A 14990-nucleotide genomic window follows, 5' to 3' on the forward strand; every position below is an offset into this window, starting at 1 on the left:
GCACTTCTCACATTAATGATTATCCTAATGCTAAAAAATTAAAATGACGGGTTACTCTCTATGTGGGTTTTTTTTTTTCACCTATTATGTTCAGTATTAGATAGAGACAGGGGAGCCTTGAGGAGTAAGAATTTGTTATCTCATAAAAATGAATTTAAACACTTTTGTGAAAGTAGCTCTTCTAGAGTAGCTGAACTTTCTGCAATGTTGGACAGCGTATCATTACTCACTTCCCAACGAAGAGCTGACTGTGCCACTGAATAAATTGTAAATATATGGTATGTGACATTTATAACAGCCATCGTATATCAAAATTATTTTACTCTGTCTGCTCTTCTTTTGACATAATTAGTATTACACTGTCCAAGAACAATAAGCTTCAGAGCTCACTGTCATGTTCGTGACAGGTGCAAGCTGCATAATCATGTGTTAGCTTCACTATTGTAGACAGCTAACAAGCATGAAGCTCTCACTTTTTTTAATTCTAAGCTTCATTGATTTTTATCACAACATTTTTAGAAGCCTTAACTATTCAGAAGGCTGTGTAAGTTATTTTAAAATGTTACTGTAATTTGATACTGGGATTCTTAACAGTACAAATAGATACAATTTTTGAAAGAATGATTTTTACGTACAATGTTGTTTCGCTTACATATGTCTCTGTAATTCTATTTTTGACTCTTGAAGTATTTTTTTCAGCTCTGCTGAACAAAGAATCCAAATTCCATTAAGAAGGCTATAATTAAAATTGTGTGCCCTGTTACATTTTGCATGCTTGTTTCTTATTCCACTCCATGATAGTACATAGGACTGGAAACACTTAACTAAGACAGTTTGCTGTTTTCAGGCTTCTGAGAAAGTTGAATAGATAAATATTTACGGATGTAATTCCGAAACCCTCCTGTTTGACAAGAGCAGTTGTAATATCCTTCCTCAAAAATATTTAATATGATGTAAATAACAAAAGATGCAGTTCAGTGAAAAAGAAAACATCCTATACATTTTAGAAAGAAACATATAGCGTAAAATGGACTTTTAAGAGCTTTGGTTCAGGGGCTCGGCATAAATTAGGTTGCTCCCACCTCCATACAAATGTTTTCTCATAATTTTGTTCACTCTCCATGCTAGCAGGATAGTGAGTGATTCATTCCTAAAGCTAAAGTCTACGATCCCGTGTGCAGAAGATCTTTGTAGTAGGTGGGTGATACACATCTCATTTTGTACCATGGGTTATGGCCACTGTTACTATCACTGCCTCAGTGTTTAGAGTCTACGTGGCATGGATCATCTCCAGTTAATTGTCCCATGCCATACTGAAGTCATATCCATATAGTCGAATGCATGACTTCAGCATGTATGACTGCATCTTTATCTTCACTTCTACTATATTTTGATGTGGGATAGGAACTGGCTTTTTGAAGTAAGATTGTATCACCGTGAAAAATCCATCTTCTGCTCACCTTGATTTACTGCCCTGTATCGGTCATGAGCCGTATTTTCTGAAAATAAAATAGGTAAAATTCCCCAGTTTTTTTCAGCAATGAATATTCAAAATTAAAAAAGAACTGACTGCCTAGGCAGCTAGTTTTAGCATACACATGTTTGAATCAGTGATGGAGACACTGACAACCTTTTCAAATAGCTTCAGCATCCCCCTAAAATGTCACTGTTTGCCTCCTCTGTTCTTTGCAGACCTACGTCACTTTAAAAAGTAGAAATGGGATGGCACTGTTCAGCCTTTAAATAAACTATTTTACAATTAAAAAAAAAGGCTTTTATTCATGAATGAATGTTGATTGACAGTGTTCCTCCTTTGCTTCCCTGGTAAATGATGGTCAAATAGTAACTATTTGATCAATAGCCTGCTAATGTTCCATATATATTTTAGCAAATATGACATAAAAGAAATCCTCACAAATTAAGTGACTGAATTTTCAGTAGGTATCACCCTTTGTCAGTTGCGTAGCTAATAAGAAAACAAACAGGTAAACATAAATAAAGCATTAGTCTAGCATTCAGATTACTATTTTAATTATCAATGTGTATGGCAGATAAATTACTTTTTCAGCAATAAATATTGTATGCTTAGCATACAATAGTATAAAATAGTATCTCTTAGCCAAAACGTAATGCCATAAGGAAGATAAGTCAAATATAACAATCATTGTTACTGTAGGTGTCTCAAAGTCAGCCCAGAGATACTTTGCATTAACTTTAGAAATGTCTCATCATGAGAATTTTGAAAAGCCTTAACTTGGTAAAATGGACACCTTTTAAAATTACCCATTTACCTAAATAAGCATATATTTATGCAGGAGCAAAAGTAATTTTGATTCTAGTAGACACTAGATTTTAATAGATTTTGCTTGTTACTCTAGAAAAAATATAATTTAAAATTTTCTTTTGTGTTTCAGATGTCTCTTGAAATTACTGGAATTGCATCAAAGAGGTCACGTGTGAGAATAGCTTCTCCGGTTTCTGTTATCACAGAAGCAGACAGTCAGATGGAGAGTAGGGCAGCAAATGCTTCAAATAAAGAAATAAACATTCAGTGGTACATTCCTTCTCTGACAAAGCCATCAAACGATACAGAGACTAAGGTATAACTACTCCAAAGCAGTTCCTTAGGTACTGGAACAAATTAAGTCCTGCTTCCAATGAATATTTGTGTTCTGACTGATCAGCTTTTTGCTGACTGGCAAGCTGAACAGCAGGGAGCTGTATATTTACTCTGCCACAAAGCTGCTATGCAGGACAAACAGAATGCCCTCACAGTTTTTTGGTGGTAGGCCAAAGAAAGACTTTGTTGACCATATAGAGCTTCCAGGCCATGTTGTATTCATGCCTTTTGCAGGTCTTAGAATATAGAATATTTTGAGTTGGAAGAGACCTCCAAAGATGATCTATTTCAAACCTTCTGCAATGAGGAGGGATGCCTTCAACTAGATCAGGTTTCTCAGAGCCCTGTCCAGCCTCACATTGAATGTTTCCAGGGATGAGGCATCTACCACTTCTCTGGGCAACCTGTTCCAGTGTTTCACCACCCTCATTGTAAAAAATTTCTTCCTTATATCTAGTCTGAATCTACCCTCTTTTAGTTCAAAACCATTACCCCTTATCCCATCACAAAAGATCCTGCTAAAAAGTTTGTCTCCATCTTTCTTGTAAGTCCCCTTTAATTATTGAAAGGCTGCAATAAGGTCTTCCTGGAGCCTTCTCTTTTCCAGGCTGAACAATGCCAACTCTCTCAGCCTGTCTTCATAGGAGAGGTGTTCCATCCTCTGATCATTTTTGTGACCCTCCTCTGGACCCACTCCAGCAGCTCCATGTCTTTCTTGTGCTGAGGACTCCAGAGCTGGATGCAGTATTCCAGGTGGGGTCTCACCAGAGTGGAGTAAAGGAGCAGAATCACCTCCCTCGACCTGCTGGCCACACTTCTTTTTATGCAGACCAGGAAACAGTTGGCTTTCTGGGCTGCAAGTGCACATTGCTGGCTCATGTCCAGCTTTTCATCCACCAGTAGCCCCAAGTCCTTCTCCACAGGGCTGCTCTCAATTCTTTCATTCCTCAGCCTGGATTGATACTGGGGGTTGCCTTGCCCCATGTGCAGGACCTTGCACTTGGCCTTTTTGAATCTCATGAGGTTCACACGGGCCCACTTCTCGAGCTTCTAACTCTCTTAAGTTTGGTTAGAGCTGACCAATATGTACAAACAATACTGTCTGGTGGGAGGCTGTCACTTTGGTAAACCTCATTTCCCTAAGAAATCAAATTAAACATGAAAGATGAGTGAGGTTGGAGAGTTACAGGAAAGCAAGAGACTGGAACATGGAATTTGTTTTATATTTAAACAAGAGAACAGCATGTAGGTAAAATTTCTACTACTGCAATAGAAATCTGTGATCTCCAAACTTTTTGACATATCAGATCAGTGTCAAAATTTTTACTAGACCCTTTTCACCTCTGTTAGTAAGCTGCTAGAAGTCTTGTGAAGTTAGTGCAAATAATGTGCTTTTCAATATAGTTTTGCAGGTTACTTTAGCATGACCTTACAGATCATCAGAGATCCAGAGACAACTCTTGAAAATGACTAATATATGAATGTCATATTCTTGACATTCTCCATATAGTCAAAATATTCAGCTACCACTAGGAAGCATATTTTCAATCATAATAGCAAATTAATTCAGTGAAAGATGAGAACATTCTATTTCATTTTCTTGTGCTCTTATATTGATGCAGCTTTATTAGATCGGTGAGTTATGTGCACTTTATGGATTTAAACCTAGTATGATGACAGCCATGCACAAGGCCATATAGCAAATGTAAGTAATTACATAAGGCCTTTGGAAATTCAGTAAGAGCTGTCTGTTCAGAGGCAGAGAACAGTTCTCTGTTCCAAGTTCCTACCTGAACTTGGAACTTTGGACATGAGCGTAAGTGGGATTGATTGACCAGAATCAGGACAAGACTAGGATTTTTGTGGTGACTTGATATGGTATAACTAATATTCAAACTCATAAATTATATCCATAATTAAATTGTTCTAACACCTATAAAAACTGAGTACAGTACAAATTAATATGAAGTGGCATTCCTCCTTTTTTCAAAAGGCAGTTATCTAAGCCTTCATCAGTACACTGTATTTGATAGTTATTATAATCTAGTATCACTGAAACAGATCAGGTCTGCTATACCATACTACATTAGAGCTTACCTGTTCCATCTCTTTTTCAGGTTTTGCTGCTTTATGCTTATAATACAAAGCCTGTCAAGATTAGCAACGTAAATATTTTCAGTTCAATGTCTGTGTTTTCAGGCTACTTGTGGATTCCGTTGACTAGGTAAATAATCACTGACTTTATCCTGCTATTTCATGCTATATTAAAGATCACTTAGCCATTTAGGATGAGAGAAAATAAAGTACAAAATATCAAAGAGCTGTCTTTAGAAGCATACATTTTCGCTTTTCAGCAATTTTTCAATACAAAAACTGTAAGATGTTGTACACAGTGTTAAACCCATCCAAACATATGCCTTTTCAGTCCATTAGCATTTTAGTTTTGATTCTTAAAGAACTGAGTAATACATACTAATTATATCACACTGGCATAGTAATGTAAGAAAACGCTAGCAAATATAAGCAGTCCCAGCAGTTATTCCCACACTTTCACTGGATCAGCTACTTTCTCCATCTCACAACTCTGAGCATGCAACATTTTTTCTCAGTTGTAGCCTCAAACTCAAGACTCTTCCTTTTGGATCCTATGGCATTTTTCATTACTTCTTCCTTGTCATTCATCTAGCCTCAGAATTTTTGGAACTGTTGAGCAGGTGGAGGGGAAGGAATAACAGGCCAAGAAGATTTGCAGCCCCTGCCACCCAGCTTGTCAGCCCATCTTGTGCTGTTTGGATGAGAAAATCTTTTCTTAGAAAGGCATACTCAAAATACTTCTTCATACCATTTTTAATGCAGAAAGCTAATGTATTCCGTATTTCCACTTTCTTTAATGGAAAACATTTGTTTTTTGTAAAATTAAGATATCAGTCTTGAAGTGAAAGAAAATGTAGAACCTAATCAATATGGAATAAAAGCTAGGTCTGTTTAGTTATAACCTAAACAACAAATATTGTTGGTTTATAATGGCAGTAATGAAAAAAATTGTGTTCTTTCAGAATTATTTCTTTACGGGAGAAATTATCTAATCTGAAGCAGCAAGTTGAAATGTTGATGAAAAGTTCTAAAAGCTTGTCTTCAGCTTCAGAACCTACCATTTTTCTTGAACAAAGTGAAACTTTGAAGATAATTCCTTCAAAAATCCCTGAAATTAATGTTGCAAAAGTACATCTTGATGAAAAAACAGAAGTAAGTGAGAACAGTTCTGCTCCTAAATATGTCTGACAGTCTTTTATTTAAGATGTCTGTTTTGGGGAAATAAATGACAGTTAACTAGGAAGGCATACATAAAAGATTTAACTTCCCTCACCTCTTTCAAGAAATCTTGAAATATTTTCACTTTTCATGTAATATTTAACTTTTTCTTTTCCTTATATATTGCTTGTCACTTTACAAAAATGTCATGCATCTTTAACCTTCCACTTGAAAATAAAGGCTACATCTTCAGCTACATAGATTTGAAAATTGGCGCCTAATTTATAGTAATCTACATCTGAAAATGCTTGGCATAGTGTTAAATTAGCATTGCGATCAACCCAAAAGCGCTTTTTAAAAATCAGTTACACAGTTTCAATGCAAAATGGGCAGTGATGGTTTCTGAAATAAGAACCTTCTAATAATGTTATTGAGAGAGGACTACAACTGGCAGTGAATTTATTTTCATTTTCTCTATGCCACCTTCATCTTTTCTTTTTATTATCAAGGCTGAATATGGTCCGCAACCAAATAACTCTCCCAACATACACACACAAAAGAGGTAATTTCAGAATTTTCCATGTGGTCTGTTTGAGATAATGTCATTGGAATAGAATGTTGCCACAGCATAACTGCTGCTTGATAAATGCCAAGGCAAAATAGACGTTTATTTTCAAAGTGGGAGACATTTATCATGTGACAGGATTCTCTTTATATCTATTATATGAAATGATTAATGATGTAGAGGCTGTCATTTTGTCTGATGGATGCTGTGAAACAGTGACAATTGGGCACTGTGCCATTATTACGAGGCTGTATTTTGACCAGCTTGGAGAAGAAATGATATTTTGGCCAATCACGGTGTTTTCAGGAGGGCAGATGGAGCTGTCCTTTAGTGAGTATTTCTGATTACCTGAAGGGTTTTGCTCAAACTTCATTAATATACGTCAGTAATTGGAAAAACAATGTTTAGAATACTAATAAGATTAACATGCCATGAATTATACATGTATAAATGTCATCTTGTCAGACTGTTTGTTTATAATGTCTTCAGTAAACACGTAGCCAAACTATGTATGCTCCCTGGATTTAGTACCTGAGCCAGGGGCAATTTTGCCTCAGGAGAAACTGCAAGGTTTGGACACGTGTGTTTGTACAGCAAACACATCTCGTTGTGTTGCAGAAGATTTATATTCATCAGCTAATGTTTATTTTGCAGTGAATTCAATTAGAATAACCTAAAACTTGATTGTTCTCAAAAATTTTGTAAAGGTAAGCCATCTGTTAGCTTATCAGAGGAGACTGATAGTACAGCATTAGTTTTTTCTTGTTTTATACCATTAGGAAATGGCTAAAAGGTGTTTATCTGAAGTCAAAGCACTGCTGTCTGTTGTTTCAGCCCCATCCTTGCCATTAACTGAGGTATGCTGTTCTTATTAATAGTAAAAACCTATTTTCTAAAATAAAACAATTGTTCAGTTAAACTGCAACATGTATTATAGCACTAAGTAACTTCCCATTTTTTTCTCATACATTGTTGGGCTTTCTGTTTGGGTTTTATTTTTTCATCTTTACAAATAAAATAGAAATGTGCATATCTTTGCTGTTGATTAGAATCATCTTTTTATACGTACCAAAATGTATTAAAATTAATCTCACTCACAATGGGTTCATCTGGGTTATTCACCATTCTCTGGTCATTGTTTACACTGACTCCAGTGAATTTCCATGATGCAATTGCCAAATGCAATTTCCTTCCATCCTTGTTTTTCACAGTTATTCAGTCTTTCTTTCTATTTTCTTTAGTTTTCTCTGCCTTGACCATGACTTGTCCTTAGAGATAGGATGCCATTTTTTTGTCCATGCTGTTGTATTCATCTTGATACCCAGTTGCAGTCAGTATCCCAGAGGAGACGATGGGAACTGGCCCATAGTGAGCAGGAGTAGGGTTCAGTGTTCTTAGCCACCTTAGGGGGATCAGGAAAGGACCAAAGCTGCCAGGGCTCAAGGAACTCCAAAGAAGATTTTGGAATCCAGGGTAACATATCAAACCCCCTACTAATCCTCAAATGTCTGACTTGTAATTTTTCACAATGGAATGATAATGGATAAGGCACCCACTGTACTCTTCTTTTCCAGTCAGGTAGCTCTTCGTACCAAAAGAGAATCCTGAGTTTTATTTGGGAACAATTTGGCTAGTGGCCTATTATAGAAGAGAGAATCTGTAATGCTGTCCTGTGCATCCTGCAGTCTGGTACCTGGGAATACATCCCTTTTATACATATTCTTGCCATCCCTTGTTATCCATCTAGAAGGTCTCTTCCAAATGACTCCCAGACCTTCATATCACTCAATCTAGCTTTATCAATTCATCAAAATACATAGACATTCATTCTGCAAAGCTATACTTTTCACAGTCCCACTGAAATATCTTCCATGGTAGAGAGATTTGGCAGATGCCTAGGGAAAAGTACAGCCAAGCTTTCACAGAATCATGTGGACCTCCTGGGCCTCTACTAAATTCTCATGAATCCCTCTTCACTTTGCCCGCTTCTATTTGTGAGTCTATGATGAAAGTGAGGGAGCAGATTTAGTGGTGTCCTTCCAGTAAGAATATGGTATTAACTGCTCTGTTTTATTCTGGCTAAATGCCACAACAAACTAAAATGTTTCAACAGGTGGAACAATGGGCTTTTCATCACAAAGTTTCAGACAGAGACTTCAAACTAAGATCCTATTAGATATGGCAGATTTGGTTGAGCAAGCGAAGCCTAATCCTTCAAGATGCTGAGGATCGTCATTCTTCCCTGAAGCCAACAGAACTTGTAGAGCGTTCTGCACTTCATTTATGTATAGCATATTTCTAATTAGTATTTCCAGACTTTCAAATAAGTTGTACACATGCATTACCCAGTCTTCTTGTCTAGAGGTGGAAAGCTCAGTGTGGGCCTATGTATGCCACAGGGTAGTACATTCCCTTTGTTTTCAAGCACGCAGAAGGCAGCAGATACATTGCTTGTAAGTAGTTTGACATCATTTTTCCTCCCCACACACTTTTTTGTTGCTCGTCTTCTTGTGAATTAATTGGACAAAGTCAGTTCTAATTTGTGGCATTTGTTTTCTCATTCTCTGAGCTGTCCCACTTTAACTCCTGTCATGTTTCCAGCTTCCCTTCTTTGATTCTCTTTTTTTCTGTTCATATGTCTTATGGTGCTTTTGATTCAGCACTGAATTATACTTCTAAGTGGAAAAAGTGCATTTTTACTGAATTATTCATTTAAAATGATTTGACTCTTCATGTTTTAAGAATAAAATTTGATCAGCTGGTTTGTTTTTAAAGCTGTTTAATGAATAGCTATGCTCTTCAGGGACATAATAAAGCATAGTGTTTGGGAGTTCCAATCTTAAATTTATAAACAAAATAATTGCATTAAAAATTAACCTCCCTAGATAGCCCGTTCCAAGATTCTCTCCCTTTAGTTAGTTTTTCTTAATATGTAAATCAGCTAAACAGTTCTCCATGTCCAATGGAAATGCAGAACCAGTTTATCATTGCCCTCTGTTTCACCTTTCACAGTTAGCTCAATTCTTTCATCCTCCCATCTTAGGAAAAGCCTTCCAAAGTACTAATAGTTCTTGCTGCTCTTGTCTGATATCTTCATTTTACCTACAGACAATCAGGACAAACTTTGTGAGCAAGACTGTTCACAGAAATTTCCTCTCCTTAATCCTGTTTTACTAGTTTCCTGCAAGAGATGACATTAACCACAAATTTATATTGAGGAAATGAGAATTTCTACCTTATTCAGTGGTTGTAGGTCAGAAATCTGGCTTTAATTTAATTTTATTTGCATATATGTACTTTTTGGTACCTGTAAGCTTAATAAAGTTATTTATTTGTTGGTTTGGGTTTTTTTTTCCTGTTTTTTTTTCAGATCCCGTTTGATGTTACTTTGCAATCAATAGCAAGTTTGGAAGATATGTTTGATCCTACCAATGGGTGTATAATAACTGAAGAAAGTCTTTTCAATTGGATGATTTCTCTGTTTCACTAGATTCTATTTTTGCAATAACTTAATCAGTTGCTGAGTGCTATAGATTTAGACTTAAATTCTAGTGTTAATGAAACAACCTCATTAACAGCAGGATTTGGCTCTTAAGATATTTCATAATTTTCATTTTAAACTTATTTCTAATTATTTAAAAATAGTGTTTTAAAAAATTAAAATACATTTTTAGGAATTAAATGTATTAAAAGTAGTAGTTTCTTAATAAGAGGATTAAAATTTTGATTTATTCAATCATCTACAATTAAGTGAGTTTGTTAGGGGTTTTCTAGCTTTTCAATAATTTCTTATTGTTTAGAAAACCTGAATAGGCTTGTAGCATTCTGGCATTTGCTTGTAGATACTGCCTTTTTCCTGACGTTTTATTCTCATCAGCAATTTTTTAATTGCTTTTGCAGTTATCAAAAGTTGGTTTTATTTTTGAGGTCGACTTTTTTTTTAATTTTTTTGCCTAAAATCATCACAGAATTTGTTCTTTTACCCTCTATTTGGAAACTAGCATTTCAGACTTTTCTGTCTTTTGTCCAAGGAAACATCACAGGTTGTTGAGAGTAAAAATGAATGTTCAGACATCTCCATAATTTCAAAGCATTTCTCTGAAAAAAGAGCCAGTGTAAAAAATAAAATGGTACTATACAGAATATTTTTGGACATCATTCTGAAGTGCTAACAAAAGCTCTGTTTATGTTGTCAATGTTGTAAGTATTATTTTAAAAAGCTGAAGAAATCCGAATGAGTCCTAACAACAGCCAGCTGAGGAAACATGCTTGTCCAGTGTTAGAGATGGGGAATTTGACACAAAAAAGTGAGTTAGTTGAACAAGGCCACCCAGGAGGGTGCAGTAACTTTCAGGACTGAGAATTCATGGCCCTTTGGTTTTGCTCACGTCACAAGGCCAGGCACTTTTCCGCTAGTTATAATTTGTTTGCAACAAACAGAAAAAAAAACCAGGATGTTTGGGCAGGAGCCCTGTGAGACTTGTCCTGTCACTCGCTATACTTCTCTGTAGCCAGGAAAATCCAAGACTAATAGTTACCATTCCTGGGTTCAGTTTCTGTGAAAAATAAACAGTTGGGTTGAAATGCCAGCCCCTTGCGCTTCAGTAAGGCTCTCCCTGTATGTAGCCCGGTGATAAAATGATAAAGTATTTTGAGCTGTTTGAAAATTGCAGATTTACCTTGGCTTGGGCTTTTCAGAGAAATATTACCTGGTTTACCAGTGAAATTTCTTTTATGAAGGGGGGGAGAGAGAGAGAGGGGTAAAAGATTCAGCATAATGAGTATCTTAAATGTGATCAGTAACAGGAAGAAATGGGGTTAGAAATATAGTTTTCTACTATATTTCTTTATTCCTGTAAAAGAAAGAACACTGGATGCATTTCTGTTACGTATAGATTTTTAAAAGTTTTGCTATTTTTTTGTTTTGCCTAGCCTTTTCTGTAATGCTGCAGGTAGTAGGAAAATTAGAAGGATTATGATACAGTGATAAAAAGAAAGTGAAAACTGAGTAACTGATAGGGAAGGTATTTTAAAACTAAGTTTAGAATGATTATTAAGTGCCTAACAGCCAATTTGGAGGAGATATTCCTCAGCATTATTTTTTCAATTAAAAGAATTTATTGTTCTGCCGTTCTTCAAAAAGCAGGAAAGATAAAAATTGACATTACTAATTTTTCTTTTACAAGGAACAAGTAGAAAATTACAACTTTTTTGGAAAAGCTATTCAGTCTTTCCTTGTGCTTTGTAAAAAGTATAAAACCTTTATTCTTTTTGGGGTCACCTTGAAGATTATCATAGGACTCTTATGCAGCTTAATTAATATTTGTAAAACACTCTATAGCATCAGGTGAAAATGGAAGTAAAGTTCTATTACAGGTGAGGTGTTTCTTCAGTGCTGCCAGTCTGGACCTTGTTGTAATTCCTATACTTAAAAGAGAAATATTAAATAAAATGCTTTACATATGAATTTAAAATACATTACACTTTCTAAGATATTTTTGTTGAAATAACAGTATTACCCTACCATTTCCTTTTACACAGAACAGGAGAATAATAACATTGAAACGTTGACCTCACTGTATCCATAGCAGCAGATTTTACTCTCATAAACAGAGGATTAAGTATTCAATGCAGGCTTCAGAAGAAAACATTGGAGAAAACATTTTTCTTTTAGCATATAATTAAACTCTTCAGTTAAAATCTGCTTGTAAGGAAGAAAGCTCATATCTAAATGTCTGCAGTAATTGCACAGAAAAAAAGTATAAAGCTAATTGCGAAGCAAATTGCTTCTTGTTTTATGTATTATAGTGGTTTGGGTGGGTTTTCCTTACCATTGAATGCAGACTAAAGCTTTCAATATGTGAGGCTAGAATAAATTTGTGTCAGCACCATGCTCAATTAAGTTTCTATAAAATACTTGTCTGTGTCACTGTCTCCAAAATTAAAAAGGAAGAGGGGAAAGGCACCTTCTTCGATTTCACAATCTGAAGTGTAAGGGAGGGCGCTCCTGCCATGTGAAGGTCTGCTGCGTGATCTGCCCCGTACAACACCGCTGAAGGGCTACTCACTGCCTTGGAAGCTTTGAACCACTGGCATGTTTACCAATTCTTTTCAAATTTTAACTGAAATATTTCTTCATTCCACATCTGTGAAAGGAATGGATAGTGTTTCCCTATCTGATAAGTTGTGGGATGTGGCAGGGGAGAGAGAGCGAGCGAACACTGTGGAGAAAAATTGAAAGGATTCTGAAATGAATGACATTTTATCTTCAGTGCATCTGCTGGAGGAGAGACAAGAAGGATCCTATAGGGAACTGAAGAATAGTAAAAAGAGATTTGGGTGGGGTTTTTTTTCCATTCCTTTGGTATTATCTGTTCTGTGAACTGAACGAAGTAAGCATCCTGAGAAAAAAAAAACGGCTTCTAGTCCTGTAATTAATAACTGCATCATCAAGAATGTGCTAGAGCTCAAACTGAAATTGAACAGGGAGCTTAACATCGACAGGTCTGAATGGGTTTTAGAATACTTAAACTCTCAAATATTGTTTCAATATAGTTGTAAGTTACATTGCTGTCTTGACAGAGAGTTGCATATTCAAGGCATTCGCAGGATTTGTCTCATGCCTACAATCTGAAATTATTTCTGGTTAAATTAATTTTATGATGTGGAAATTAGTAATTTCACACAGATTTATTCAATTATATGTGACTGGTTTTTAAATTCCACTACAGCTGCAACTCACGCTCCTTTTTGGTTTGGCCTAAGTATTTATCCAGTTTTTGGATTACATCAATCTAACAAAATAATCCTAGTAATTAGTCTCACTGTGCCTCAGTTTCTTTATTTGAAGATAATAGTAATCCCCTCATCAGTGAGGGATTTGAAGTTTTCTGCATCAACATGTGGAAAATATTTTCATATCCTTAAATGAAAGAGGCAGAGAATTTAAGTTATTATTCAATTGAGACACAATGTAAAAGGGATAGTCATTTGTTTCCAAATCCATTTGCACTGAAATCCAAGAAGAAAGATTTTTAAAAAGAATAATGATGGAACTAGAATTAATTGTTGGAATTACAGGCTAATATGCTGAACTAATTAAGCCAGCAGAGTTCCATTTATGTTTGTCAAAGATTTTCTTTGAGTTAAAGATACTGAGTACATCATCAAATGAGAGAAGTGAAAATATGAAGCATAGGTTAATCTTTAAAATAGAGTGGGTGAAAGGGTCCAGAGGCAAGTGCTGAACTCAAATATTTACCACTGCAATTTAATTTTCCACTTTGAAACCCCAGAGATAATTGGAATTATTCTCATTTGCCTCCCATGTCAGCATGATTTAGGACTCTACTTAACGTGCAAAGAAAAAGAAAAAAGTACGTGTTGAAGCGAATTACGCCAAAAATCTCATTGTCACACAATGTGGAAAACCACAACACGAAAACCAGAATACGTAAGAAATCATCCAAGGTGATGGATCTGGCTCTATGGTCTGTCTGGGCTGTTCTCAGGACAGCTGTGTGGAAGGTGGAGCTCTGTAAAGTGCCAGTGCGCCTCCAGGGCTGGTTTAGCTGCTGGCCAGACATCCAGTATTGAAAAGAACATTTCAGCAGCCACCAAAAAAGAACGATGCCCTAGGCAAAACTCCTTGCTTCTTGGCAGGGGTGTGTTCTCCTCACCAAGGCCTGGGGATGTTGGCGCAGGATCTTCTACTGTGGGTTTTCCAAATGTGAGAACTGCAAGTGCCCGATGACTCCCATGGCTGCTCTGCAGTGCGGAAGGGGAATGAGGTCTGTGCTTCATACTTAGCACCTTGCTTCATTCCCCATGGATGCTGGCATCATATAGCTAGAATATGGCATAGCTAAAGGAAAAAAAATAAAGATTCTGTTTATCCTATAAAATTAGTGTATACACTTCATTATCAAGCAACGTGTGGTATATTAATTAGCTCTGCTTCGTTTGTACGAGTCCACTACAAAGTGCAATAACACCAACTATTTCAAAACTGCTTTACAGAACAATTATAACCATGAAGAACTCCAGGTTGTTTGTTTCCCCAGCTTCCCAACTGGTCTCATCCCCCAGGAACTCTTTGGCTCATCATTTAGAACTTAGTGTCACTCCTGTTACATTGAAAACCTTGTTTATGGGCAAATAGGAAACACAACTTCTATTTAAAGCCAAAAATTGATTTTTAGTGTAACTGAAATCTTAGCCTCATCAAAGAATCATTATTAATCCAGGTCTGATTCTTATGAGAAAAGAAAGAATACTTCTATGCAGAAAAAAAAAAAATAATAGCAATAGTAGTAATAAGGCAGTTAAATTTATTAGATAAACTATTTTCACCCCTCTTCACCTGTGTAATGCTCACATTTCCACTGCTCCCCTGAGTCTGAAGGTCAGTGGTTTCATGCTGGGAGTGGGGGTGAGGGTGGGGTGGAGGGGGTGTGTGTGAAGAGTTAGGGGCAAGTCGTCACCTCTGGAGTCATGGGCCAGGAAGAATATGATGTTGATGTTTTCTTCTCCCTCGCTCTCAGATCAATTTGG

At 36.3% G+C, this 14990-nt stretch overlaps 1 protein-coding gene across 1 annotated transcript in view; it reads left to right on the top strand.

Annotated features, from left to right (window-relative positions):
- Positions 1-9927, top strand: part of CFAP54 (cilia and flagella associated protein 54) — a 115261-nt gene extending 105334 nt beyond the window's left edge. The window contains 5 exon segments of the mRNA XM_086610732.1: positions 2415-2600; positions 4738-4844; positions 5677-5866; positions 7217-7294; positions 9808-9927. Coding sequence (XP_086466858.1) covers positions 2415-2600; positions 4738-4844; positions 5677-5866; positions 7217-7294; positions 9808-9927 — 681 coding nt within the window.
- Positions 9928-14990: the final 5063 nt, after the last annotated feature.

Source organism: Tauraco erythrolophus, chromosome 4 (genome assembly GCF_009769465.1).
Source record: "Tauraco erythrolophus isolate bTauEry1 chromosome 4, bTauEry1.pri, whole genome shotgun sequence".
NCBI classification, from domain to species: domain Eukaryota; kingdom Metazoa; phylum Chordata; class Aves; order Musophagiformes; family Musophagidae; genus Tauraco; species Tauraco erythrolophus.